The sequence below is a fragment of the Manis pentadactyla genome, chromosome 14 (genome assembly GCF_030020395.1).
Source record: "Manis pentadactyla isolate mManPen7 chromosome 14, mManPen7.hap1, whole genome shotgun sequence".
Classification (NCBI taxonomy): domain Eukaryota; kingdom Metazoa; phylum Chordata; class Mammalia; order Pholidota; family Manidae; genus Manis; species Manis pentadactyla.
In genome coordinates, this window is record NC_080032.1 from 79,895,064 (window position 1) to 79,920,608 (window position 25,545).

The window sequence follows — 25,545 nt, forward strand, 5'->3', positions numbered from 1 at the left end:
TCCTCCACCAGCCACTATGAACTAGTACCAGCTTCCCCTTAACTCTGTCACTCACTCTACCATCATTTCATTTTCTTCCTACTGCGTCACCAATTGAAATATTTTATTTGTTACTAGATAAGAGTAAATTGTGGTAAGATTAGTCAATATTTATATACTCCTTGGTTCGTACCATGAACTGTTACAACTGCTTTACACCTTTACACTTGTTATTTCATGTCATCCTCACAGCATCCCTATGAGGTAGGAATTTTTATCAATAAGAAAATGGAGGCACAGCTAAATCACTTGCCAGGGGTCACTTGAGAGCAAAGCTGTAGCCGGCCCCAGTCTGTGCTCATCAACCACCAGGTCACACGGCCTTTCCCCGCTAGGGCCATGAGAGCGGCAATTCCGCTCCTCACCCTCGTGGCTCAAGGCCTACGGCAGTGTCCCATGCTCACATGCTGAGTACTCTCTGACAGCTGTTCAAGAAACATGGTACAGCAATCTGAGCCAATCATCCTGAGGGAAATGAAAAGAGGGGTGTGGATATTTTGCTTGGAAACCAGTATTTTGTTTGGAAAGTTCACTAACTAACTATCCAAGCTCATCACTTGCAAGTTCTGCTTTCCGCATAACTGTGATGCACAATTCCACTAAGATTTCTTCTACAATATAACAAGGATTCCCTTTCCTTTGGTGTCCATAAACATGTTCCTCAATTCTTTCTGAGCCTTTATCAGCAATGCTTTTAACAGGAAAAGACCAATAGCCTATGACTCTAGATATCCTGGAAGATTCTATGCATTTTTCTCCACCATGTTCCTCACTTCCTTCTGATTTCTCACCAGTAGCACCTTTCACTTCCATATTTTCACCAACAGCCCATTCAAGAAAATCTAGGCTTTGCCTGTCATACACCTCAAAATTCTTCTGTCCTCTGCCCAATGACCAGTTTTAAATTACTTCCACATTTTTGGGTATTTGTTACAGTAACATCCCATTTACAGGTAGCAAAAATCTGTATTAGTTTCCTATTTGTTGCTGTAACAAATGACCACAAATTCTGTGGCTTAAAATAATTAATTATCACAGCTTTGAAGGTCAGAAGTCCTAAGTCAATGTATGAGTAGGGCTGCATTCCTTCTGGAGGCCCAGTAGTAAGGGTCTGTTTCCAGCTTCTAGAAGCCAACTGCATCTTTGGCCCATGGCCCCTTCTTCCATCTTAAAGCAAGTAGTGTAATATATTTAAATCTTAATCTCTCTGTCTCTCACTCACCTCTGCTTCTGTTACTATATCTCCTAATTGTGACCATTCTAACACCTTTGTAAACATCTTGTGATTAAACTGGGCTCACCACATAATCAAGGATAATCTCCCCATCTCAAGATTCATAACTTAATCACATCTGTAAAATCTCCTTCACAAGAAAAGTTTCTGGGGATTAGGACATGGACATCTATGAGGGAGAGAGGGGGATGTTATTCAGCCTACCACACTCTCCAGTCACCTATATGGGCCACACATTAGACTGCATGCAGTTGCACAGTGGTTAAAAAACCTGGACAGGCCCTCAGGAAACTACGATCTAGTGGAAGAGTCACACATTAATCCCCAAACCACCAGATCATCACACGAGTAAATACCAATGAACCGCAATTAGTGCTCTGAAGGGCTGGGAATCATAGGGGGTCAGAAAGGTTTCTCTGAGGTAGCAGCACTCAATTGTGGCTGGCTGGGTGATAAGGTGCTGGTTAGATGAGGAACAGGAAGAAGATCTGCTGTGCAGAGGGACCTTCAAGTGCATAGGTCCTGAAGAACAAGTCTGGGGGAAAAGGGGAGATGGAAACAGTGGTAATAAGGTGAGCTTGCAAGTTGATCCCTTTGGGACTTCTTGAGCATGGTGAGGACTTTAGGTTTTATTTAAAGCATAACAAGATGGGGTTGAGGAATTTTATTTTATGTTTTAAGTAGATGATAGATGTGATTGCTCTCTGGAGAACAGATTAGAGGTGGGGAATGGGGCTGAGCAAGAGGTAAGAGCAAAAGTAGAAACATGTATAGTAAGAGTGTCTTGAAACAGACACATGGTAGCTAAAATGGAGTGAGTTGCACAAATTCTCTTGAACCAAAAATAATCTACTGGACTTATATAATTCTGTGTGATTCAAAAGTTGGGGATATGACCATAGGTGTGGGTGGCAAATGAGAAATGTAACAAGTTAATGGAGATGAGGAATTAAAGGGATTAGATGCCAAAGGCGGAATGGGCCTGCCATACCCCTTGAAAGAATAGGAGAAAACAGGACTTGGGATGGACAAGAGAACATGTGCTAAAAATCTTCAGTGACCAGGATGTCTTTTGATGATAGTGACAAGGGTACCACAACTGATGGTATGAGTTGCAGCAGGGTTTTATAGGAGGAGTCTGACATGGAAACAGCACTGGGCAGGGTGAAGGTGATCAGCCCCTCTCCAACTCCAAGAGAGGAAGGTGGAGAAAACGAGCAACATTCACTGTAGAGGATGGTAGGGAAGTGACCTCACCTAAGGTCAGGGGCAGCAGGAAATACTTAGGGAAGGTGAAGGGGGATGTGCTAACACTGAACTGCAAAGAGTATTGTGGAAAAATTTGGGTAGGAGGTTCTAGTGGAGGTTAAGTCAAGACAGAAAACACAGAGCCTCAAGAGAGAACGAAGATGATGGAAGGCATTGTGAAAAAGTGCGACATGGAGAATTCCACTGGTTGCCAAGTTGCCAATGTTGTGAGCTCAACTGGTTTGTTCTCTGGAGAATGCTGCATACTCGGACCTGCCTGTGTTTACCAGTGGTCTGGAGGAGCAGCCAGGCATGCTGGTCCTCGTGGTCTTCTGTGGTAAGGGAATGAGGGATTGAATATAGACCCAGAAGTCTGGGGTTGGAAGAAGTAGACCATGAATGCGTCTAAATACTCTTACTTGCTTGCCAACCTGGCCTTCTTTCATGGTTCTTACCTCACCTCCACTGTAACGCCTTTCTTGATTTCTCTGCCTGATCTTTTTCATGTATCTGTTGTACATGCAAATGCCTACTGTAGCAAGTATTATACTTTATTACATTTGCTTTTTACACATCTCTCTCCCTGAGTAGAGTTATTTCTCCAGAGTGAGAATAATGCTTGGACTATTTCTATTTCCCATTACCTAGTGCCAAGGCTTGGTAGCTTTAGCAAGAGCTACATAAGGGCTTACATGAAACTTTCGTCAATCACTGTTTGCTGGTTATTATTGTAATATATAAATGTTAAGTGTTCAAGAAGAGTTTGTATATTCTTAGCATAGTAGTTACCATATAGTTTGCTGTGCACATTATATTTAACCTGCTTTTGCAATAGATCATTTTCAGTTAGTTACAATTAAATACAACAGTTTATCATCTTGTCAAGTTATATCCTTGGTCTTAACTAAATTGTGCTGAATTACCCAGTATTTCACAGTTTTCTTGATAATGGTTCAAGAGTTACTACCAATTTCACTACAAGGCATTTTCATTTCTTTTTTAAATTTCCATTTTCAATATAATAAATTCACATGTCAAAAATCAAGGAATACATCAATGTATACATTGAAAAGTTTCATGGAGATTTTCCTCTTATCTCTGTGTAGAGAGGTTTACTCATTCTTCTCTCCACTCATTGTTTTTAACCTCATTCTTTTTTACACCCAATGAATAATGGGTGATTTCAATCTTTTGTTATTAAAAACAATGCTGCAATAAATACTCTTGTTTAGGCGTCATTTCACACATGCACAAGTCAATACAAGGCATTTCCAATTAAACTAAGTATTAACTATGATGTTGGACCATTAAAGCTATTTCAAGCTACGCAATTAAGTTCATGTGGTTGCAAATGACACCTTATTCCCAGCTTCAAAGTGTTGTACTTGAACATCAAGTGCTAGACTGATGAGCTAATGCAAAGAATGTTCTAAGAACATTGGTCAAGAAGAGGAAATGTGTCTGGTTGACCAGCAGGCACAACATTAATGTTAAGAGAAATGTGTGAAATTATTAAGGGAGCATAAACCTTATTGCAATCCTATATGAATTACTGACATTACTTAATAGAATACTTGTTCTCTTACTGAAAAAAGAAAACACCAGTTTAGTTAATAACATTGTGCATTATAACCAAGTAATGAAAACATAATGTTATATTTAAAAAAGAGTAGCATGAAGCTGAAGACAAACTATCAGCATAGCCAAGCATAAATAGTTGATGGGTATTGAAGGGCCCCCACCCATAAGATGGCGAACCTCCTGCTTCTCTTCCGGGTCCTCAGTTCCCGCCGGCGCCACCTGAACCCCAATCACCCCTCACCCCCCTAATCCCAGCACCCAGCCAATAGCCACCAGCCCTGTAGAAGTAACACCACAATCACCCCATGCCCCTTCCTATGTAACCCAGCACCTTTCCCTAATAAAGCGGAATTCTCCGGTGAATTGCTGCTGTGTGTCGCTCCTTTCCTTTCATTGGTGCCGAAACCCCGGAGACGGGACACCCCAACTGGGCCCCGTCTTCCCCCCGACACCAGCAGCAGCTTGCCCTCGTCCTCTTTTTCCGGCGCTGGCTCCTCACACTCACCACTCCTCTCTGGCCTTTGGGTAAGTTTTCCCCCAGAGTGGGCCGCTCTTCCCCGACGAGGAGGGAGCTCTCCCCGCCTTAGGCCTTCACGGCTGCGGTGGACGCTCAGGCCCCCTTCCAACAGCCATAAACGAGGTGACTCCTTTGTGGATGAGAACGCTCCCTTCCCCCCCCTCCTTCCGTTCATTCCGCCAAAAACTCCTAGTACTGGGTGCCTCGGACTCCGGCACTCTGCCTACTTAGAGAAGTCTGGGTGACGACCCACACTTCCTAAGAAACCGACTCGTATACGAGTTTCCGCAGACCCCCAAGGATCACCGGGGACGCCCTTTGTCTCCGTGCCGTCTGCTCCCAGTCCGAGGGTCTCCGTTCGTCTTCCCCTGTTTGTCTCCTTCTCTGTCCTTTAGCCATGGGAGCCTCCTCATCCCTCCCTGGAAGCTCACCTCTTGAATGCCTGCTCAAGCATCTAGCCACCCTCTCCCTGACGCCTGATATAAAACCAAAACTTCTCCGCAAATACTGCTCCCGAGATTGGCCGACATGCCCCCTAGACAATCACAACCAACGGCCCGCAGGGGGAGCTCTTGATCCTGACATCACTCGCGATCTCTAACTACTGCCAGCGCCTGAAAAACTGGAAGGAGATTCCCTATACCCAAGCTTCCCGCCTCCTCCTCCCCCTGCCTCCCCCCAAGTTCTCACAGCTTGCAAGCCGTCTTCCCCGCAGCAGCCTCCCGCCCACTCCCCTCCCCCTCCTCTCCTACAACAGCCCCTCCCCCTTCCTCCCCCACCATCTCCTCCCCCACCTCACCCCCCTGCAGTTCAAGCCTGAGCCTTTCAGCCCCCCTCTAAGTCCCAGGAGCCTCCTCCGTCTTTGCCCCCATCACCTGTTTCTCCCCCACAGACTGAGCCTGAACCCTTCAGTCCCCCTCAGACTCGGTCCCGAGGGCCTCCCAAAATTATCACCCCCCTCCAGGAGGTAGCAGGATCTGAAGGCATCGTGCGCGTTCACGTCCCTTTCTCCTTAGGAGATTTAGCCCAACTTGAGAAACGCCTGGGTTCCTTTTCCACTGATCCCACGACATATATCAGGGAGTTTCAATGGACCCTCCCGTCATACAGCCTCACACATCATGACATTTTCATGCTCCTGGCCAATACCCTCCTTCCTGAAGAGCATAGACGAGTTTGGGACTTCACCCAAATGCACGCCACCTAAACCCACAGGACTGACCCCACCTACCCCCCTGGCCCCACCGCTGTCCCCGAACAAGACCCACACTGGGATTATAACACCGCCGTGGGTCTCCGCTCTCGAGATATCTTCGCCTGCTGCTTAATAGCAGGTCTGAAAAACGCAGCTCGTAAATAGTCAATTTTCAAAAGCTCCCTCCGAGTTCTTAGACAGACCCACTCAAGCCCTATTACAGTTACCAGCCTGGACCCAGAAACGCCTGACGGGAGACATGTCCTTATGACATACTTCCTGGCTCAAAGCTACCCCGACATTAAAGCTAAACTCAAAAAGTGAGAACAGGGCCCCGCTACCCCACAGGCTGAGATCCTAACAGTGGCCTTTAAAGTCTTCCATAACCAGGAGGAGGAGAAAGAACGCCGTAAACAAAAGGCTGATCAGGCCAATTTCCAAATGTTGGCCCAGCTGATAAAACCACAACCTGGGGGCCCTTCTACAAACAAGCCCCCCCCAGGAGCTTGTTTCAAGTGCGGAAAAGAGGGACATTGGTCAAGGGCGTGCCGCTCCCCCAGATCTACTACCACCCCATGCCCCAGATGCCACAAAAAGGGCCACTGGGGGTCTGATTGCCCAGCCACCTGAAGGGGAGGCTGGACGAACAACCCCCATCCTAAGCCCTCCATAGTGGGGCTGGCAGAAGAAGATTGACGGGGCCCGGGGGCTTCTCGCCCGACCATTTCCATCACCAAACAGGAGCCCAGGGTTACTTTAATAGTAGACGGTCGCCCCATCTCCTTCCTCCTAGATACAGGAGCCACCTTCTCAGTCTTGCGGGAATACCGGGGCCCTACCACGCCTGCCATTACTCCTATAGTCGGGGTAGGAGGTAAACAGATTTTCCCATTAAACCCCCCCCCCCTTTTATGCACAATCCAGGACAATCCCATACCTTTCTCCCACTCCTTCCTGGTTATGCCCCAGTGTCCCATCCCTTTACTAGGACGGGACATCCTTTCTCTCCTCCATGTTTCCATAACTATATCCACTCCCACAGCCCCCAGTACCTCCTTTCTAATGGCCCTCATAGCCGACGACCCCCCTCTACACAATGAAAGCTCCAGTTCCGCCCTCATACACCCTGTAAATCCCAAAGTTTGGGACATTACAAGCCCCTCCGTGGCTCTATGTCCTCCTGCCTCTATCAAATTACGTGACCCCTCTCAGTATATCTGTCAGGCCCAGTACCCCCTAACCACTTCAGCCCTCATAGGCCTCCAACCCATCATTCAAGATCTTTTAAACAAAAATTACCTCAGACCCACTCACTCCCCGTTTAATATCCCCATATTAGCTGTTAAAAAAACCAACGGATCTTTCCACCTCATCCAAGACCTTCGCCTCATCAACATGGCCGTCATCCCTATCCATCCCTTAGTCCCAAATCCATACACCCTTTTATCGCAGATCCCTGCCTCGGCCTCCCACTTCTCAGTCTTAGATCTCAAGGACGCATTTTTTTCTATCCCTCTGGACCCCTCCTCCCAAGATTTTTTCGCCTTCACCTGGACGGACCCGTACACAAGACATTCTGAACAACTCACTTGGACAGTTTTGCCACAAGGCTTCTGAGTTCACCTTATTACAATACGTGGAAGATCTTCTACTCTGCAGTCCCTCGTGGGAACAGTCTCAACTTGACACTGCCTCCCTACTTAACCTTCTAGCTTCCAGAGATTACCGGGTATCCCCTGTCAAAGCTCAAATCTCTTCCCCTTCTGTCACTTACCTCGGATTTCTTCTATCTCAACAAAGAAAGTCCATTACCTTAGACAGAAAACGGCTCCTCTCTGACCTGCCCGTTCCCAAAACCAAGACAGAAATCCTTTCCTTTCTAGGCCTGGCTGGGTATTTTAGAGTGTGGATCCCTAACTTCTCCCTGTTGGCAAGACCCCTATATGACCTCAGCAAGGGCCCCCCTGAAGAACCATTATCCTCCTCACCCCGACACTCCTTCATTAAGCTCCGTGGAGCCCTTGTGGAAGCCCCAGCTCTCCATCCTCCTGATTTGTCGAAGCCCTTCTCATTATACATTCATGAGAGGTCCAGCCAAGCTCTAGGAGTCCTAGGCCAATATTATGGCCCATCCTTTGCCCCAGTAGCTTATCTTTCCAAGCAATTAGACCCCACAGTTCGGGGATGGGCCCCCTGCCTACGGGCATTAGCCACTGGACAGCTCTTGCAGAAGGAAGCTCATAAACTGACATTTGGGGCACCCCTTACCATTCTGTCCCCACATCACCTAAAGGATCTCTTAACCCACAAAAGTTTACAGACTCTCCCTCCCTCCAGACTCCTGACCTTACTGTCCTCTTTCCTCCAAAATCCCGTTCACCCCCTTTGCCATCCATACCCGAATCATGACTTTTTCCTCCTGTACTGCTCCCTCGCTCTCTCTCGCTTTTTTTCCTCATTCCTATTGTCTTCCCCGCCACCCCAGCCTCCTTTGTATGGCGATTCAAAGTCAGACAGACTTACACACAGCATCAAACAAAAATTTCTGCCCTCATTGCCACATCAGACTGCCCTCTGAAAGGCGGCTCCGAGCCTTTATTCCTCCACTTTCCTCCCTCCACCGAAGTGTTCACTAGCAGCTACCTTTATTCTCCCTACCTCTGCTTCCTCTATGACCAAAAACAAGCCTGTTGCAGACGAAGGCCAGACACATACGGGGGATGCCCCTACTGGTCTTGCGCCATTCACTACATGGGTAACTCCCGGTACCCACAGTATTACTCCTCCAACCCATTCTCTTCAATACTAACAAACCCCTTCCTCACCTGGCTGTGGCCCATTGCAGGCCCCATAATAATCATTCTTCTCGCCTGTCTCTTCTTACCTTGTATAATAAAGTTCATCAAATCCCAAGTCGGAAAAATCTCTGATCAAACTTTCAACCAGCTTTTACTCAGGAACTACCAGCTTTTAGCCACAGAAGATCCCTCACCCTCACGTGACCTCCTCACCACACGCTGAGATGGACCCCTCTCTCCGCTGGGAACTGTTCCTGGGAACAATGGCCGCAGACGCCTGGCTCCTGATACCTGTATCCTCTTGGCACCATTAGAATCAACAAGTCCTCGACCTATGGTTACAGGGAACCTTCACTGATTTCCAACCTGAGGAAGTCCACATCTACTCGTCCTTACTGTGGGGAGTCCGATCAACCCTTTCCTCCTGGTCCTCAAGCCCTCACTCCCTTCTCTGCCCACGTTCAGCAGGAAGCAGTCAGAGAGAAAGCAACGTCCACAACCCCATAGAGGAGAAAGGGGGGAACAAAGGGCCCCCACCCATAAGATGGCAAACCTCCTGCTTCTCTTCCGGGTCTCGGTTCCCGCCGGCACCATCTGAACCCCAATCACCCCTCGCCCCCCTAATCCCAGCACCTAGCCAATAGCCACCAGCCCTGTAGAAGTAACACCACAATCACCCCATGCCCCTTCCTATATAACCCAGCACCTTTCCCCAATAAAGCGGAATTCTCCGGTGAATTGCTGCTGTGTGTCGCTCCTTTCCTTTCAGGTATCACCAAAAAGAAGAGAGAAATAAGTTAATTATCAGGGAACTTTTAAACAGTAAATATACTAGGTGGCTGAAGTGCTCACAGAAGATTCAAGAAATCATGGTTCTTGAGGTTTTTAAGTGGAATTGAATTGAAAGCTAGAAAAGTAAGCTCAAATGAATAATCCTTCTTTGGCAGAAGAAAATGCCTAAAATGACCTAATAGATTTTTCTTCCTTTCAAAATTCTAGTATTCAATGAACACTGCCTCTAAGTGCCTCTTTTGTTGGATTTGTTTGTCAGTGTACGCATTAATTAGTTTGCTTAAAAACTGCATTGTTCACAACTAAAAAAAAAAAAAAAAAACATGTTAAACAGTATTGGAATTGGTTAACACTTCCAGACACATAATTTTGTTCTAGATTCTAAGTTCCTTGGGATGTGACAGGAGTTTTCTTTATATTGCCTGAATATGAAAATAGTAGTGATTTAGCAGATTGGCATTGCTGGGCTTGTTTGTTATGAATTTCATACTGTTCAGTTCATATTGTTCTGAATTTTAGTATGAATTTTCCCAGAAATATTTCTAATCTATGCTTACAATCTTTTTAGAATCAAATACCGTTTCACCACTGACATTCTATAAAAAAAATCGATCACAAAATAGCAATTGTATAGATGAGTTTGGCAACTGGCACTAAAACAGGTAAATACCTACTACTGAGTTTTTATAACCCTCTATTTTTGGGGAGTCAATTAAAGCTTTGACTCCAAACAAATCCAGATGTGGAAAAAATGTATCTTCTGTTCAAAAACAAAAGTAGAGAACAGAATCAATTAATCTGATTCAGGAAGTCGAGAAATAGGTAATTGATTTGCCTCAACTATTATCTGTAAAGTACAAATGGTGGTGCAAGCTTCATGCCAGAGGAATGGAAAATAAGTGCAGAGAGACTGCAGAATATGATCATTATTTTTCATCTTGACTTCAAAACAAAACCCTCCTCTTATCTTCCCACCGTCCATCCATATTCATTCCACTGTAAAACATGGTCACTGTCATTAAGAAACTCCTGGGGAGTGAGCCACGTAGTGAGTGGTTGAGTGGTACGGTGAATGTATAGATGAGGAAAAGTAGAAATGGTGAAGGAGGAGTCAGAAACAAATAATGTGGAAATGTAAGAGTTCACTCAGAGGAAAAGCATTCTGCCTCGAGGACTGCACACCCATAAGAGTTATGGGGAAATAGATTAGATAAAGACCTTATGTGCTAAGCTGTCAGTAGACATTTGGGGAAGTCACAGAGGTATTTTGAGTGGGGGAATAACTCAAAGAAGTGGAAAATTAAGCTTGAGACTGGTTGAGAGACTTGAAATAATTCAAGCAAGAAGGAATGAGAGAGAGGGGGAAAAAAGGTCATCATAGCATAAATTAGTACTTCAGCAATGGGAGAGAACATACAGATACAGAGAAAACAGAACCCAAAGGGTACGGTATCTGATTGAATGTGGGAGACAAGATAATAAGAAAGAGGTCAAAGATGGCTGGACTTGACTGAGTCAAATATCCACCCCTGCTGTCATGAGCTGGGGCTGAGGCCGGCTCACCTCACAGGAGCACAGCCATGTGGGCCTTCTCCGTTGACAGGTACTACAGGTAGGGAAGTTACCCAAGAAATGGGAAGGCTAAGTGCCCCAAACTACTGCAGTCTACTGAGAAATTGTGTAATAATCCTGTTCAACAAAATACCCATGTACACACTCAAAACTAGATTAAGCTCAAAGAAATTAGGGTACAGATTCTCTAAATCAAGTTCTCTAACTATTGTAGGGGACAAAAATAAACCATCTTAAAACCTGCCCCTTTGACATAAGGATTATTATTATTATTTTTTAATTTTATTTTGGTATCATTAATCTACAATTACATGAAGGACATTATGTTTACTAGGCTCCCCCTTCACCAAGTCCCCCGACATCCCCGTTCACAGTCACTGTCCAGCAAAATAGTAAGATGCTGTAAAATCACTACTTGTCTTCTCTGTGTTGCACAGCCCTCCCCGTGCCCCCCCACACTATACATGCTACTCGTAAGGCCCTCTTTCTTTTTTTCCCACCCTTATCCCTCCCTCCCCACCCATCCTCCCCAGTCCCTTTCCCTTTGGTAACTGTTAGTCCATTCTTGGGTTCTGTGCTTCATAAGGATTATTTTGAGCTGAAAACACTTGAGATCCAAGAGATGCAGCAAGAAGCCTTGCTGGAGCTTCCCTTCTCTGACTAAAATCAGACATTTCTGAGAAATGAGGACTACCATAAATCCCTTCTCCTAGAGAATTTTTACAGCCATTAAGACTGAAAGCCAATAATGAGATGAAACTATGCAAACAAACCTTACCCCTTTCCACAGTTGGCTGCCCTTGGAAGCCTATGACCTTTGTCTTTGTCTTATCACTTATCTACAAACATTTTGTTCTTTGTTAAGATGCTATATAAGCCCAAGTTCTAACCATCTCTTTGAGTTACTTATCATTGAATTTCTCTCATATCCATGCACACTGCATGTGCTATTAAACTTGTTTTTTCTCTTGTAATCTTTTATTAGTCTAATTTGCAGAACCCTGGACATTGAACCTAAGAGAGTAGAGGAAAAAGCTTTTCCCTCCCCACACTAACCTTGGGTCTTTATGAGATAAAATTAAAAATTGATAACGCACATGCTGCTAAAAAACAAAAAGACCACTATTCTGTTTGAAGTGAAGGCAGGTGATTGTTTGGAGCTTTTCAATATTGAAAGGATGTGGACCTCTTGCTTACATATTCTTATGTTTCAGATGATTGCAGAGCCATGAGCCAATAGCTCTCCACAGCTCTTAATAACAAGATCATTTCAGCAGTTTCCACCAGTCTTCCATGCTAGGGATGCTATTTTTCTTCTTTTAATAAAAAAAAAATTGAAATACAACATGTTATGCCTATGCATGTTTGTACATTTTGCTGGGTAGACTATCCATATTTTTCATAAGACAAAGTGCATCAAACCCGAGAAAGAACCACCGGTGAAGTGGAGAGCACACTAGACTCAGGGTCAAAAGACCTAGTTTCTCATTATGTCCTGCTACTTGTGATCTTAAGAAAGTCTATATGTTTTCTGATCTTCATTCTCCTTATCCGTAAAATGAGATTAATAACCTTGTACACAATGCTTTCCTTATACAACTCTTTTGAGGTTACAATTCAATATTATGTAATTTAAATGACATTTAAAAATATAAAACATAATTATCTCAAGCAAAAGAGTCCTTCCTCAAGCTTGGATATGTTTCTTCTGTAACACCAGCAAAACTTGACAAGTACACAACATTCACCAATATCGGAAACCATGAAATCCCTGAGCAATGAGGGTCCCCCACGCAGACGTTACAGCTCCATTTCAACTCTACCTTTTATCCTCAGAGTTCAAAGAAACACTTCTTGTGATTTCAGATTCCGGAACTAAAATCTAGAGACTAAAATCCAAGCAAGCTAAAGTGAAATGAAATGCACTTGGCAAAATCACCCTTTAAGGTAGTGGTGGCCTGCTAACTGCAGAGTGGTCATCCTGTGCCAATCCATCCTTGGCCTCAGGCCCAAGCTGCATTCAGATCTTTGTTGGTCACCTAAGAGACATTTGCGGCATGTTTGGCTTAGACCATTGCAACAGGTGTTCCTTCTATCTACATTTAGAAGGAGTCATATTTGAACTCCCCAACGACGTCCTAGGCTTGTTAGGGCATCTATGGTCACAACAGCAAAAATGTTTATCAGATTAAGGGACAGACTATAAATGCAATTATCAAATATCCAGATCTACATATCACAATAAAGGACTAGTGAGTTGGTTCATTTTAAATGAAATATAGGACTATTGTTCATGGAGCTAGCTCAGCTTTATAAGTAGTGTAGAATTTTTCCATTGCAAAGAATTATGTACTTTTTAGTTTAACTTCTATGGGCTATTGCTTCTTCTAATTTTCTCTATTATATTACTTTCTTTCCTTTTTCCTCTATTCTTTATTTTTTTCCTATAGTTTTGGAACATGATTATCTCTTTCTTTAAAATGTTTCTTCCCCCACTAATCACTAAACACAATAATGTTTTGCACAATAGCATTTTCCCAAAAAAGAAAGCCACAGCCTGTATGACAACAGAAAAATATTTATATGATGTGCTACAGTGTATTAATAAGGTGATCTAACTCCTAAGTTATTTTAAGGATGTTAGTATTCAATTTCTGAGGTAATATTCAGCTTGTGGATTTGCACAAATAATCAGAAGCATAATGCAATTGGTATTTGGACCCTGGTATTGCAGGAAAAAAACAAATCTCCTTTGGCTCTGTGTTCAACATTAACATTGTAAATTACATACTAGATTCTATGACAAAAATATTTGCAAATATTTGAAAAAGCTATGTTTAGGAAATCAGAGCGCCCCACATTCTTAATTTTGAGATATTTAAAGAATTTCAGTTGTATCTCACATTTATGTCTCAGCTGATTTATACCAAAACCAATGACAGCCGTCTTAGTTGAATGGACACTGACATGTACCACCAAGTGGGCTACAAAGGATCAGAAAAGCCTACCAAGTAGGAATGTTTATCATTTGTTATGTTAAACACTTAGAGAATTTGGACAGCTGCTGAGGAGATAAAGTTACAACACAAAGGCTGCCTGCATTTACAACTGCAAAGTGAGCAGACCAGCCACAGTTTCCTACTGTTGTGGGGAAAAAAATGATCCTATCATATAGAAAGTAGAGGATGTATCATATAGAGAGTAAAGGATAATGATGTTTATCATGGAAGGTTCCAGATTCTCATTGTAATTTTTTTATATCTTGACTTCATAAGGCTTGACTTGGACATAAGGCTGAACATTCCACTGGGTTTCCCTAGGGTGGCATTTGTTATTTAGAGGAATTGTGGTTGCCAAGCCTATAGGGAAATAGGGAAAGCTCTTCATTTCCATCTTCCAAATCCACTGAGAAGAGACCATTCAAAGAAGCAGACAATCTGCAACCCCAAAACGTATAACCAACTCAAACACTAAAGATGGCCATAGTTTAGAAACAATTCTTCATTTATGCCCAGACATAGTTTACTCCTAAGGCCAGACTTCTCAGGTGAATCACACTACTATCCAGCTGTTCATTTCCCTGGTCTATATCTTGATATTAGAAATAAGGAACTGCAGGGGGCAGAACATAACCATCCCAAAAGATGCCTCTTTGGCATAAGAATGATTTTGGACTGGTTACTTTTGAGAGGCTGCACACTCAGGAGAACCTTTGAAAACTGTAGAAGCTGCCCTTTTCTGAGAGAAATATACATTTACGATGGAAATCATCACTTGTAAATGAGTCTATCTCTCTGCCCAGGAAGAGAAGGATGATTAATCTCTAGAGAAGGCACTGACTTAAATTCGTAACATTACTCTTCTTTGCCATGCATTGCCAGATAACCTCCTGTAAGTGCCCCCCACGGTCCCCCACACCCGGCCAACCTCTTTCCTTTGTCTTTAGCTGAAGATGATATTCAAGGGGTGGCTTGAGCCACTTAGGGGAGTTACTCAGTTTTCCTGGGTCTCTCCCAGGTATACAGGAGATACAAATGTTATTAAACTTCTGTTTGTTTTCCTCCTGTTGATCTGTGTTTTATTACAAGGGGTGGTCTCAGACAAGAACCTATGTGTCTGTCTTAAAACCTAACTCCCAGACAAGGCCGAGTCTGGAGATATTGTTGGGGACAGATCATGGTGCCAATGTGCAAAGAACATTTAAAAAAAAAAATAATAATGACCATGATAGCAATACTTAGGTAAAAGGTAAATAGGAAGGTTTTTGAAATAATAAAAACAAACGTAAAGGGCCGTCATGTACTCCTTAGGTCATGTCTAGAATATAACCATTTCTTTCCTAATCTCAGTCCAGTATCAGAAAACAGAAATGAGACTACATGAAGATAACCTCCACTTTCCTGTGTTATGAAAATACCCTGTAAAAGGGACAGGGCTTTTGGCCTCATGTTAAAGCCATCAACTTACAAAAATGCATAATCTACTACAAATCCACATAGGCCAGGAAAAAGCAAGACTGTTTTATTTTCATAATTTTCTCCTTTTACATACTAAGGCTATACTTAACCAAAGTGTATTTTTCAACTGAAATTAGACAGGGGTAAGCAAGGGAGAAATAGAATATCTGCAGTTAGAAGAAAAAGGTTGCTATTATTTTTCACTGTGGCACATTTGCACCATCTCTTTTTATACAAAACAGTAGTTTCCACTCAGTTCCTGCTTAGTCTTGTGGAAAATTTTATTTGGTGATAAAGACACCATTTACCTATTATTTCTTGTAACAGAAATTGTGGACTGGGGTGGGCAGTGGGTAGACGCAGTTGAGAACCATACTTCATGTCCCTCCTTCGAAACACATTTTACCTCTCCTAAAAGTTCAGACTGCGTATCACTTACTTCCAAGACCTTAGATTGCCCGTCCTTCATCTCCTTTAGAAAAGCTGCTGTTCAGTTTTTAATGTCACTGCAGCTTTCCAATGTGTAATGCCAGGAAAACCGAAAACTTGGTGTTCATTTCTACACCCAACCCTTGAGAAGCAAGGGGCAGCCAGGCTATTTATCTTGAAGAGCTTAAGAATAAAAGCCGTTAGGGTGCTCACTCCATTTAATTAAAAAAAGTTCCTGGGCTTATAGGATTTGTAAATCCTCGTAGCTTTGATTTCCACAAGCCAAACAGGAGCCTTCTGCTTTTAACAGCGATGGGGCAGCCCCCCCCCGCCGCCCCCCGCCCCCCTCCTCACCTAGTCCCGGTGCAGCCAGCGCGTATGCGCAGCAGGAAGCCCGGGCGTCCAGCCAGGGACACCCCCAGCCCTCTTCTCCAAACTCCCCCACCTCCTGTGCATCTCAGAAATTCAGAAAAGCATCCTCTTCCTTTCCACACTGCAAAACAGGCAGCGGAGGCAGCTGCGAGCAGCCTTTTATGTTCGCTCACAAATGCTGCCGTGAAAAAGCCCGAGGAGGCACACATCCTGTGAGCGGTGGATGAACAAAGTCTGAAAAGAATGGAAAGTCTCGACCAACGAAGACTGACAAGGAGGGTGCGTGGGAACAAACCACTGGGGGCCCTTCCTCCGACGTCGCCTCTCTGCCAGCGATGGCTTTGAGGCATCGCTGCCTCGATCCACGCACGCATTTCGGTAGCGCACCATCAACGTCCTAAGCAGTTACCTTCATCGTTCCGTCGGCGGAGAGGAGCGGGCGAGCAGAGCGGAGCGAAGCCGGGCGGGGCGGCGGGGCGGCGGCTCCACACGTGGCGCGCGGACGGCGGACTGGCCCCTCGCGGCGGGGATGGCCGGCCTCCGGCAGATTGCATCAGCAGGAAGAGGCTCGAGGCTGTTTCCCCCAGACCGCCCCCGGAGGGTGAGTGGCTCCCGGCACGGAGGCAGACCCGGCGCCCGGCCCCCGCCTTACTCAGCGCGCACTCGGTGGGGGGGGGGAGGTGCCCGTGTTTCCAGCAAGTCACCACGTGTCACCCCTGAATGGGTGCCTGTGCGTGTGTCTCCGAGGGCGGGGACTCCTTGCATCTGTCCCCGATGTGGGATGTGGGATGTCGGAGGACCAGGAAGCATCTTAGGTCTTGATGGCGGTTCCCTCCTTGGCTGGCTGCCTGCCCACTTCACTTCCCACCGTCCGCGGAGTAACCTTCCCGCAGGTCCCTGACCCCTATCATCTAAAGCAGAAATTTTAAATCGCATTTTTGGAAAAGTTAAGAATATGTGCCTGGTTTGTAAAAGTTTGCCCGTCTCTGATTCTCCAACCCCTTGCTCCAGGCCCCCATCCACCCCCAGATACGACCATTTTTGCCAGCCTCTTAGGTATCTGGGGGAAATAAGCTTGATCCTTTGATTGAGCACATAAAATGCTTTCTGATTTAAACATTGCCTGCTAGCCCAGTTATTCCGTGCGGGCTCCTCGCCACCTCCACACAAGGGCCCCGGTTTTGCCGCTTCCGCATGTTTTTAACGCTCAGGCCAGGTTCTGCCACATAGTTTAAATGCCTTCCTGGTCGACCCCACCTCGCAAGATGGCAATCTGGCGGCCTCCTGTTTTTGTAAATCTCAGGTGAAGTCTTTGCTATGAAGTCATCGCTGAGTCTCTCCAGCAGAAGTGAACCCTTCGTCTGTTCACTGTGCTTTGTTTGTATTTATTAAAATCGATTTTCTTAATCTTACATATTTGCACAGATGTTACTTCTTCAGATGATGAACTTCTTGAAGGCAGATCCTTTGTCATATGCATTTCCTACACGCACTGGCCTTCTTCGGAGAGGGAGTATTGAATACACGTGTGTGCGTGAGGGCTCAACAAATGTTTGTTAGGCACATGAATGACTGAGTCATTCATTCAGCAAGTTTCTTGATCTCATTACATGTCAGGCACTGAGCAAGACACTAGGGATAGGGCAGTAACCAATAACAAAATGTTCTAAGGCTCACGGGCCCTATATTTTAGTGTGGGAAATAGAAAATAAACATTACCTCAGGTAGCAAAATGCCCATCACCTGATAAATGGATAAATAAAACATGATATATTCATACAATGGAATATTATTTGGCAAAAAAATATAAAAGATATGAACTGATGCATGCTGGAACATAAATTAACATTGAGAACATTACACAAAGTGAAATAACACAGTCAAAATGACCATAGATTGTATGTTTCCACTTTTCTGAAATGTCCAGAACAGGTTGATCCATGGAGACAAAAACATAGATGGCTGTTGCCAGTCTAGGCAGAGGAGGGAAAAGGGAGTGCCTGCTAGTGGGTAGTGGGTATACAGTTTCTTTTGGGGGTGATTAACATGTTCAAAAATTAGATTGTGGTGATGGTTGCACAGCTTTGTGAATTCACTAAAAAAACAAACAGTGTATTATACTCTTTAGGTGAATGTTTTGATATGTGAATTATATATCTCAATAAAAGTTATCTTAAAACTTAGGTGGCAAGTGGTAAATTTTTTGAAGAGAAAATGGAGCATGGCAAGGGTATAGAGCACAATGGGGCAATAGACCTGGATGAATTAGTGTGTAAATTCTAGGGCATGCCAGGCAATGACTTCTAAGATCAAACGGCCTCCCTGTGAAGGATTCCTTTGATATTAGCAACGGAGGAGATACAAAGACCTCAGCTTGAAGAGAAGCTTGCAGTGAAAGGGAACTTGGCCAGTTAACATCCCCAGAAGAGAATGACAACAGTCTGGCTATGTCCATCTTCCCATTTCCCTCCCAGGTTGGAAGGAGGGTCCCAGAGTACCCCCTCATTGCTGCTACACATAAACCCTCCAAAGCTTTCCTCCTAGACACCAAAAATGCTTTTCCCAAATGAAGTGGGTCATCATCAACCAAGACTGTTACCTAGCAGCACTACACTTCAAGAAAATCACAGTTAAAAGAGAATAAAAGAAGCTGAATTCTCCAGAAGTGGTGTATTCCATTACCTGTGGGCAGTGTCTTTGAACTTAAAGAAGAGATGGAATTTCTAACAGTCTCCAGAGACACAAACTTTGATACTGACCTCAGAGCCCCGGACAACCCAGCTCCTGTTGTCCTCACTGTTATTTAAAAAGTTTGTTGTTATGATCACGATGAGAACTATATATGCCAACTACTTGCAGAACTTACCTCCTGTATCTTCTCAGATCCTATCTGGAGACAGGAACCTCACAGATATTTTCAGTTCTTGGGACTTGGGTAGGAGAATTAGTGGAAGGCAATGATGCTTTCTATTGTAAAGAGTAGAGGGACGTGTACTCTAAAATTCGACTCTACAGATTCAGAGGGGAAAAAAATGTTAACTCTTTATTTCTCAAAATGAAAAATACTTCAAAGATTTATCATTTTTATGTTTCCTAAAATACTTGTACTTGTTTTATATAGGTGTACATATGCACACACACAGGATTCAATATTCAAAAAATCATTTATACTGTACTTACGGGAAATTACAAGATTTTCCAGGACAATTTAGACTCAGTGGGTTTACTTCTAGCCTTGTACAGACTCAACAAACTAATCCCCGCTTAAGTTAGACTCCCTCTGTCAGTGAGGGTTAGCTACCCCCATCAAAAGCTGGGGAATACCAACTTGGATGACCTCCTATGCCCAGGATGGTGGATCCAAAGAGGGTAACCCAAGGACTTCCTGTTGAACATGGAGGAGGTAGTAATCCCCACAGTCAACCTTCCCTAAATAACTCAGTAATTTTGGGGTAAACTATCCCTGGACAAGATAAAAAATGCTTAGTGTTTTACACTTCCTTCATACTTTCTTCTTAGTTTAATTCTTTATTTAAGTCACTCAAAGAGCAAATCAGACTCAAGCCTAGTCCTATAGCAATCTCTGAAGTAAGTTTAAAGACCAAGAAATTAGTTAATAAATGATGGTCAAAGACGTGACACAGATTAGGGGAAAGCACTGGCTTTAAAGCCAAACCTGAATTTGTATTCCATTTCACTAATTTGTAATGTACAACCTTTCACAATTTATTTAATCTCTCTGAAATTCAGATTTTTTTAAATTCACTAATATAAGGAAAGGGTATCAAACTTGGAGGTATGTTATAAGAAAGAAATGAGTTAATACATGTACAGTGCTCAGTATTAGAGGATACTGTATGCCCCACACAGGTCTCCTATGGATCTTCAATCCCAGTCACCCTTAGAATGAGTATCAGCTATTTATTTTCCATAAGGAATAAATGAAGGATATGGACTAAAAGCGCAACAAAACAATTCCTAGAATATGAAAAACACATCACTTATTAACCAAGAAAAGAATTCCAAGGGGAATTTACAGAATTTTTCTTCCAAATTCTTTAAAAATAAGGTAATTCCCATCTGTGTTGAAAGGATTTTGTAAATCTTTCCATTTCTCTGCAGTGTCCCAGGGCACTACCCACCCTGACTCACAAAGCTGGCCTCTCTTCTTGAAACTCTTTCTAGCCATGACACTATGCTTCTCTGGAGCTTCTCCAGCCTCACTGGCAGGTCCTTTTCCACTAATTATGATCACACTGCTTTTTCCTCATGCCTTCTAGGTGTAGTCAAGAGAGTCATCTCACCTGTATCTGATCCTGAATCTCCTTGCTTTATAGTCTGTCCCTAGGTGATCTCAGCTGTTATTTCTAGTCTGATAATCTCCAAAATTATGCCTCTAGTTCTAATCTCTTTCTTAATCTCCAGAACTTTATTTCCAAAGGCCCTATATCTGGTGCATCACTATTATTTCAAGCCCAATTAGTCCAAATCCAAGCACGTAATCTTCCCTCTTAAACCTGCTTGTCCGGCTGCCTTCCTTCTCTCTGTAGATGCCGTCAACATCCTCCCAGCCACCCAGGCTCCAAGCTCTGATACCGTTCATGTCTTCATAGAGAGCACTTGAAGTAGGAAGGAAGATATGAGCTGCCCACATCCAATTATCCCCAAGCCTTCCCAATTCCACCTCCACAGGACCTCTGTCGTGGTCCTGCCTCTTCAGTTCCCACACTCACAGCCCTTGTTTAGTCGTTTATTAGACCTTCCTCCTGGACTGCTGTGATCCCTGCCTTTCATCTCCGCTTGCCCCAACCCACCAGGCACACAGTTCCCACCCCTTCGTTCTGATTAGGTATCTCCCCCCTCCTCAAAGGAATGTAACTTGTACTCATGCGCTCTCAAGTGAGCCGGGCTAGAGTCCATGCTAAGCGCCTAAACCCACCTGAAACCTTCCACCAATATGTTTGCAAAGTGTTACTTGGAATTTCGTTTCCCCCAACTTTGCTTGCCTAAATGATATCCAATCTTCAAGACCCATTTCAATGACTATTGTCCTTTTGCAGTCCATCCTGAAGAGCATCCTTACTCTATAGGCCAGTGATACGCAGCTGAGAGTGGACATTTGGCAAAGTCTAAAGACATTTTTTATTATAACCTCTAGGGGGTGGAAAGAGTTGCTGCTAGCATCTAGTAGGGAGAGATCAGAGATACTGCCAAACACCTTATAATGCACAGGACAAACCCCACAACGATTATCTAGTCCAGAGTGTCAGTGATGCCATGAGTGAGCGACAAGTCCAAGGTCAAAAACCAATATATTGAGAATGACAAAGCAGAAAGAGAAAACAGAGAGCTTAGGCTGTTGGTAACATCACTGAGCTACCTTGCCAAACCGGGAAAAAACTACCTTTAACATTTGTGTTACATGAGATGATTGAATGTCTTTATTGCTCTGCCACTATTGGTATTTTATTACTACTGTGAAAAGCATTCCTTGGCATGAATAACACCTACACTCCAGTGCCACCTGTTTAAAAAACTCTTTACTCATATTTCTGTTGAACATTCCCATGTTTTGACCCAAAGGCATCTCTAATTCAGAAGGGAATTTTTACCTTATGTATAATTGACTTATATTTACTCTTAAATCCTCTTCTCAACAGATTCACACACACACAGAGACACCCCCACACACACACCACATGCTACATACTTAGTAGGCTCCTCTTGCATTTCCTCTCTTTCTTAAGAACAACATTCTTTAGTAGCCCAAGAAATAGCCAGTGAACCTCAAGTCCTACTACCTATCCTTCACTTTCCATTGATTTCATCATTTATAATTTCTATGAACTTTTCTCCTTATTATTTCCCAAATTTGTCTTTTGCTCTTCACATTAAGTAAAACATTAGAATGCCTTACTTCAAACTCTCCTCATCTCTCAGCTAGACATCGGCTTCTCAACTGGTACCTGTGTGGCATTTGGACATATTAACCTGCCTTAGCCTTATTTTCCTTACTTGATGATTAAAATCCCTACAGTTTTCATGAGGACCAAAAGAGCTAATATGCATAAAGTAATTAGAATAGTGCCTAACACACATTAAATGCCCAAAAAATATTAGCTATTATTATTACCTTTGGTTTCTCTCATCTAATTTGTTTTGTTTTTTATTATCCCACGAGACATTTCTCAATAACATGAAGCACTTTTCACCAAATCATTGTTGTCTGAATATTCTCTACTTTATTCAGAGAATAAAGCATTCAGGTAGCCAAGCCAACCTGCTGGCCGTGCTGCAGATCTTGAGCACGCCAAGTTAGGTTCAAGTCACTCTCTCAAGTGCCCTCTCGACTTCATCATCACCACCTACTTAGACCTTCCATTGCACAAAAGCTGAAGGCTTCCTTATATGGTTCGCAATTTTTTCTCACCATCCAAAACCTTGTCATTATCTTAGTTCTTCAAACGAGGACAGAAACCCTATCATCTGGATAATCTTAATTTCTACTCTAAGTAAGCCACTCATGTATATAGTCATACCCTTGACTGCTTTTAAAGATGCTCACCCCAGACCCCTTCCCAAATCTAGAGAGAGGGAGTATAGGGGTAAGGCGGGAACAGTTGCATGTAACAACCTGGAAATTGTTATGCACACTTAAAGTGTGACACAACTGAACTAGATTTTGTCATCTCTCAGAGCTACTGCACCTCTGAAATGATAATTAAAACATTATCTTCCAAACAGAACCTCCTATCCTTCCAGTTCTCTCAGCTACACAGAGCAAACCTGTTCTTCAATCTTATCTATCCTTGTAACCCCTTGACTCCTCTGTTAAAAGAGTGCCTGATATATAGTAAGTCCTCAATAAATAAGTTTAATAAAAACTTTATTCCTGCCTATGAATTCTCCCTTGTCCTCATATTTTTCTAGATCTAGATTATGATGCTTTAGCCCATCATTTGGGTCTCCCTTTTTATTCAATCTTATAATCTCTGCCCTTTTAATCGAAGGACTGAAACCATTTACATGTAGTTATGGACATGGTTGTGTTCAATCCACTATCTTGCTATTTATTTTCCATTTGTCCCATCTGTTGTTTTTTTTTCTCTTTTTATGCTTTTTTTGGGGGATTAAATGAATATTCTGGTTCCATTTTATATCCTGTATTTGCTTTTTAGTTATACATTTTCTGTTGTTCTGTCTTATTTTTATTGATTGCTTTAAGGTTTCCAGTATACATCTTTAATGACAGACTATCTTTGAGTTCTACCATACCATCACATGTACAGCATAAGAATTTTACAGAAGTAGACTTCCATTTTGAATTTCTGGGCCTTTGTGCTGTTGTGGACATATATTTTATTTCTGTATATGTTGTTATATTGGCAATCAAATCACTTTTAATGTGATTTTTAAAATAGAAAAATTAGTAATGTATTTGCCATTTTGGGTGCTGTTCATTCTTCTCCAGTATTGTGTTGTCTATGCTAGGTCTTTTGCCTCTACATATAAACTTTGGAATCAAGTTGTCAATAACCATGAAATAACTTCCTGAGATTTTATTGGGATTGCACTGAATCCATAGATCAAGCTGGGAAGAACAGATATCTTGACAATGTTGAGCCCTCCTGCCCATGAATGTGGACTATTTCTCCTTTACAGTAGTTCACCCTTATCCACTGTTACTTTCTACATGTTCAGCTGCCCATGGTTAACTGTGGTCTAGAAGCAGATGATCCTCCTATGACTCTTGTCAGAAAGTTAGTCATAGCCTAATATTACACCGCAAGGCCTACATCATTCACCTCGCTTCATCTCATTACATAGGTACTTTGTCATCTCACAAGAAGGGTGAATATAGTACAATAAGATATTTTGAGAGACCACATTCACATAACTTTTATTACAGTACATTGTTGTAATTGTTCTATTTTATTATTGTCGTTAATCTCTTACTGCGCCTAATTTATAAATTAAACTTTATCATAGATACGTAGTTTAGGAAAAAGCACAGTATGTATAGGGTTTGGTACTGTTTGTGGTTTCAGGCATCCACTGGGGGGCTCTTAGAATGTGTCTCCCATGGATAAGGGGAGACTACTGCATTTTAGTTCTTTGATTTTGTTTACCAAATTTTTGTAGTTTTCTGTATATACATCTTGCATATATTTTGTAAGAGTTATACCTAAATACTTCATTTTTTAGGATGTTAATGTAAATGATATTATGCTTTTAATTTTAAATTCCACTTGTTCATTGTTGGTTTATAGGAAAGTAGTTGACTTTTTTTTATATTAACGTTGTATCCTGAAATCTTGCTATAATTGCTTATTAGTTTCAGGAGATTTTTTGTAGATTCTTTCCAATTTTCTCGATAGATGATCATGCCATCACTGGAAAAGATAGATTTATGTCTTCCTTTGTACCTTTTATTTCCTTTTCTTGACTTAATGCACTATCAAGGACTTCTATAATATTGAAAAGGAAAAGGAACAGTGAGAGGGGTCACTCCTGCTCTGTACCTGAGCTTGTGGGAAAGCCTTCAGTTTCTCATTATTAAATAAAATGTTATCTGTAGATATTTTAGATAGTCTTTATCAAGGTGAGAAAATTCCCCTCTGTTTCTAGTTTACTGAGGGTTTCTTATTAAATGATGTATTTTGTCAAATACTTTTTCATCATCTATTGATACAGTAATGTAATTTTTCTTTTGTAGTCTATTGATATGATGGTTTACATCAACTGATTTTCAAATATTGGACCAGCCTGGCATACCCAGAGTAAATACCACTAGATTATGATATATAAATTCTTTGTATACCTTTTTGGATTTGATTTACGAATACTTTATTGAGGATATTTGCATATATGTCCATGAGAGATAATGGTCTGTAGTTCTCTTTTCTTGTAATACCTTTGTCTAGTTTTGGTTTTAGGGTATTGCTGGCTTCATAGAATGAGATAGAAAGTATTCTCTGTGTTTCCATGCACTGAAAGAGATTGTAGAGAATTGGCTTAATTTCTTCCTTAAATATTTGTTAGACTTCACCAGTGAGCCCATCTGGGTCTGCTGTTTTCTGTTTTGGAGGTTTATTACTTATTTATTCAATTTGTTTAATCTATACATAGGCCTACTCTTATTGTTATTTCCTTTAGTGTAAGTTTTGGCAGGCTGGGTCTTGCAAATAATTGGTCTGGATCCCCCTTTTAAAAACATAGTGTAATTTATTAATGCTTTATAATCTATTTATACTTCCCCTTCCATCAAAAAGAGGGAATACTCATTCTCAGTAACAGACCCACAAGTCATC

General features: G+C 42.6%; 1 protein-coding gene across 1 annotated transcript in view; it reads right to left on the reverse strand.

The window, feature by feature from the left end:
* BCAT1 (branched chain amino acid transaminase 1) overlaps positions 1 to 16,902 on the reverse strand; it is a 107,273-nt gene extending 90,371 nt beyond the window's left edge. Inside the window, exon 1 of the mRNA XM_036889493.2 lies at positions 16,644 to 16,902. Coding sequence (XP_036745388.1) covers positions 16,644 to 16,649 — 6 coding nt within the window. The 5' untranslated portion in view covers positions 16,650 to 16,902. The remainder of the gene's footprint in view (positions 1 to 16,643) is intronic.
* Between the last annotated feature and the right edge of the window lie 8,643 nt (positions 16,903 to 25,545).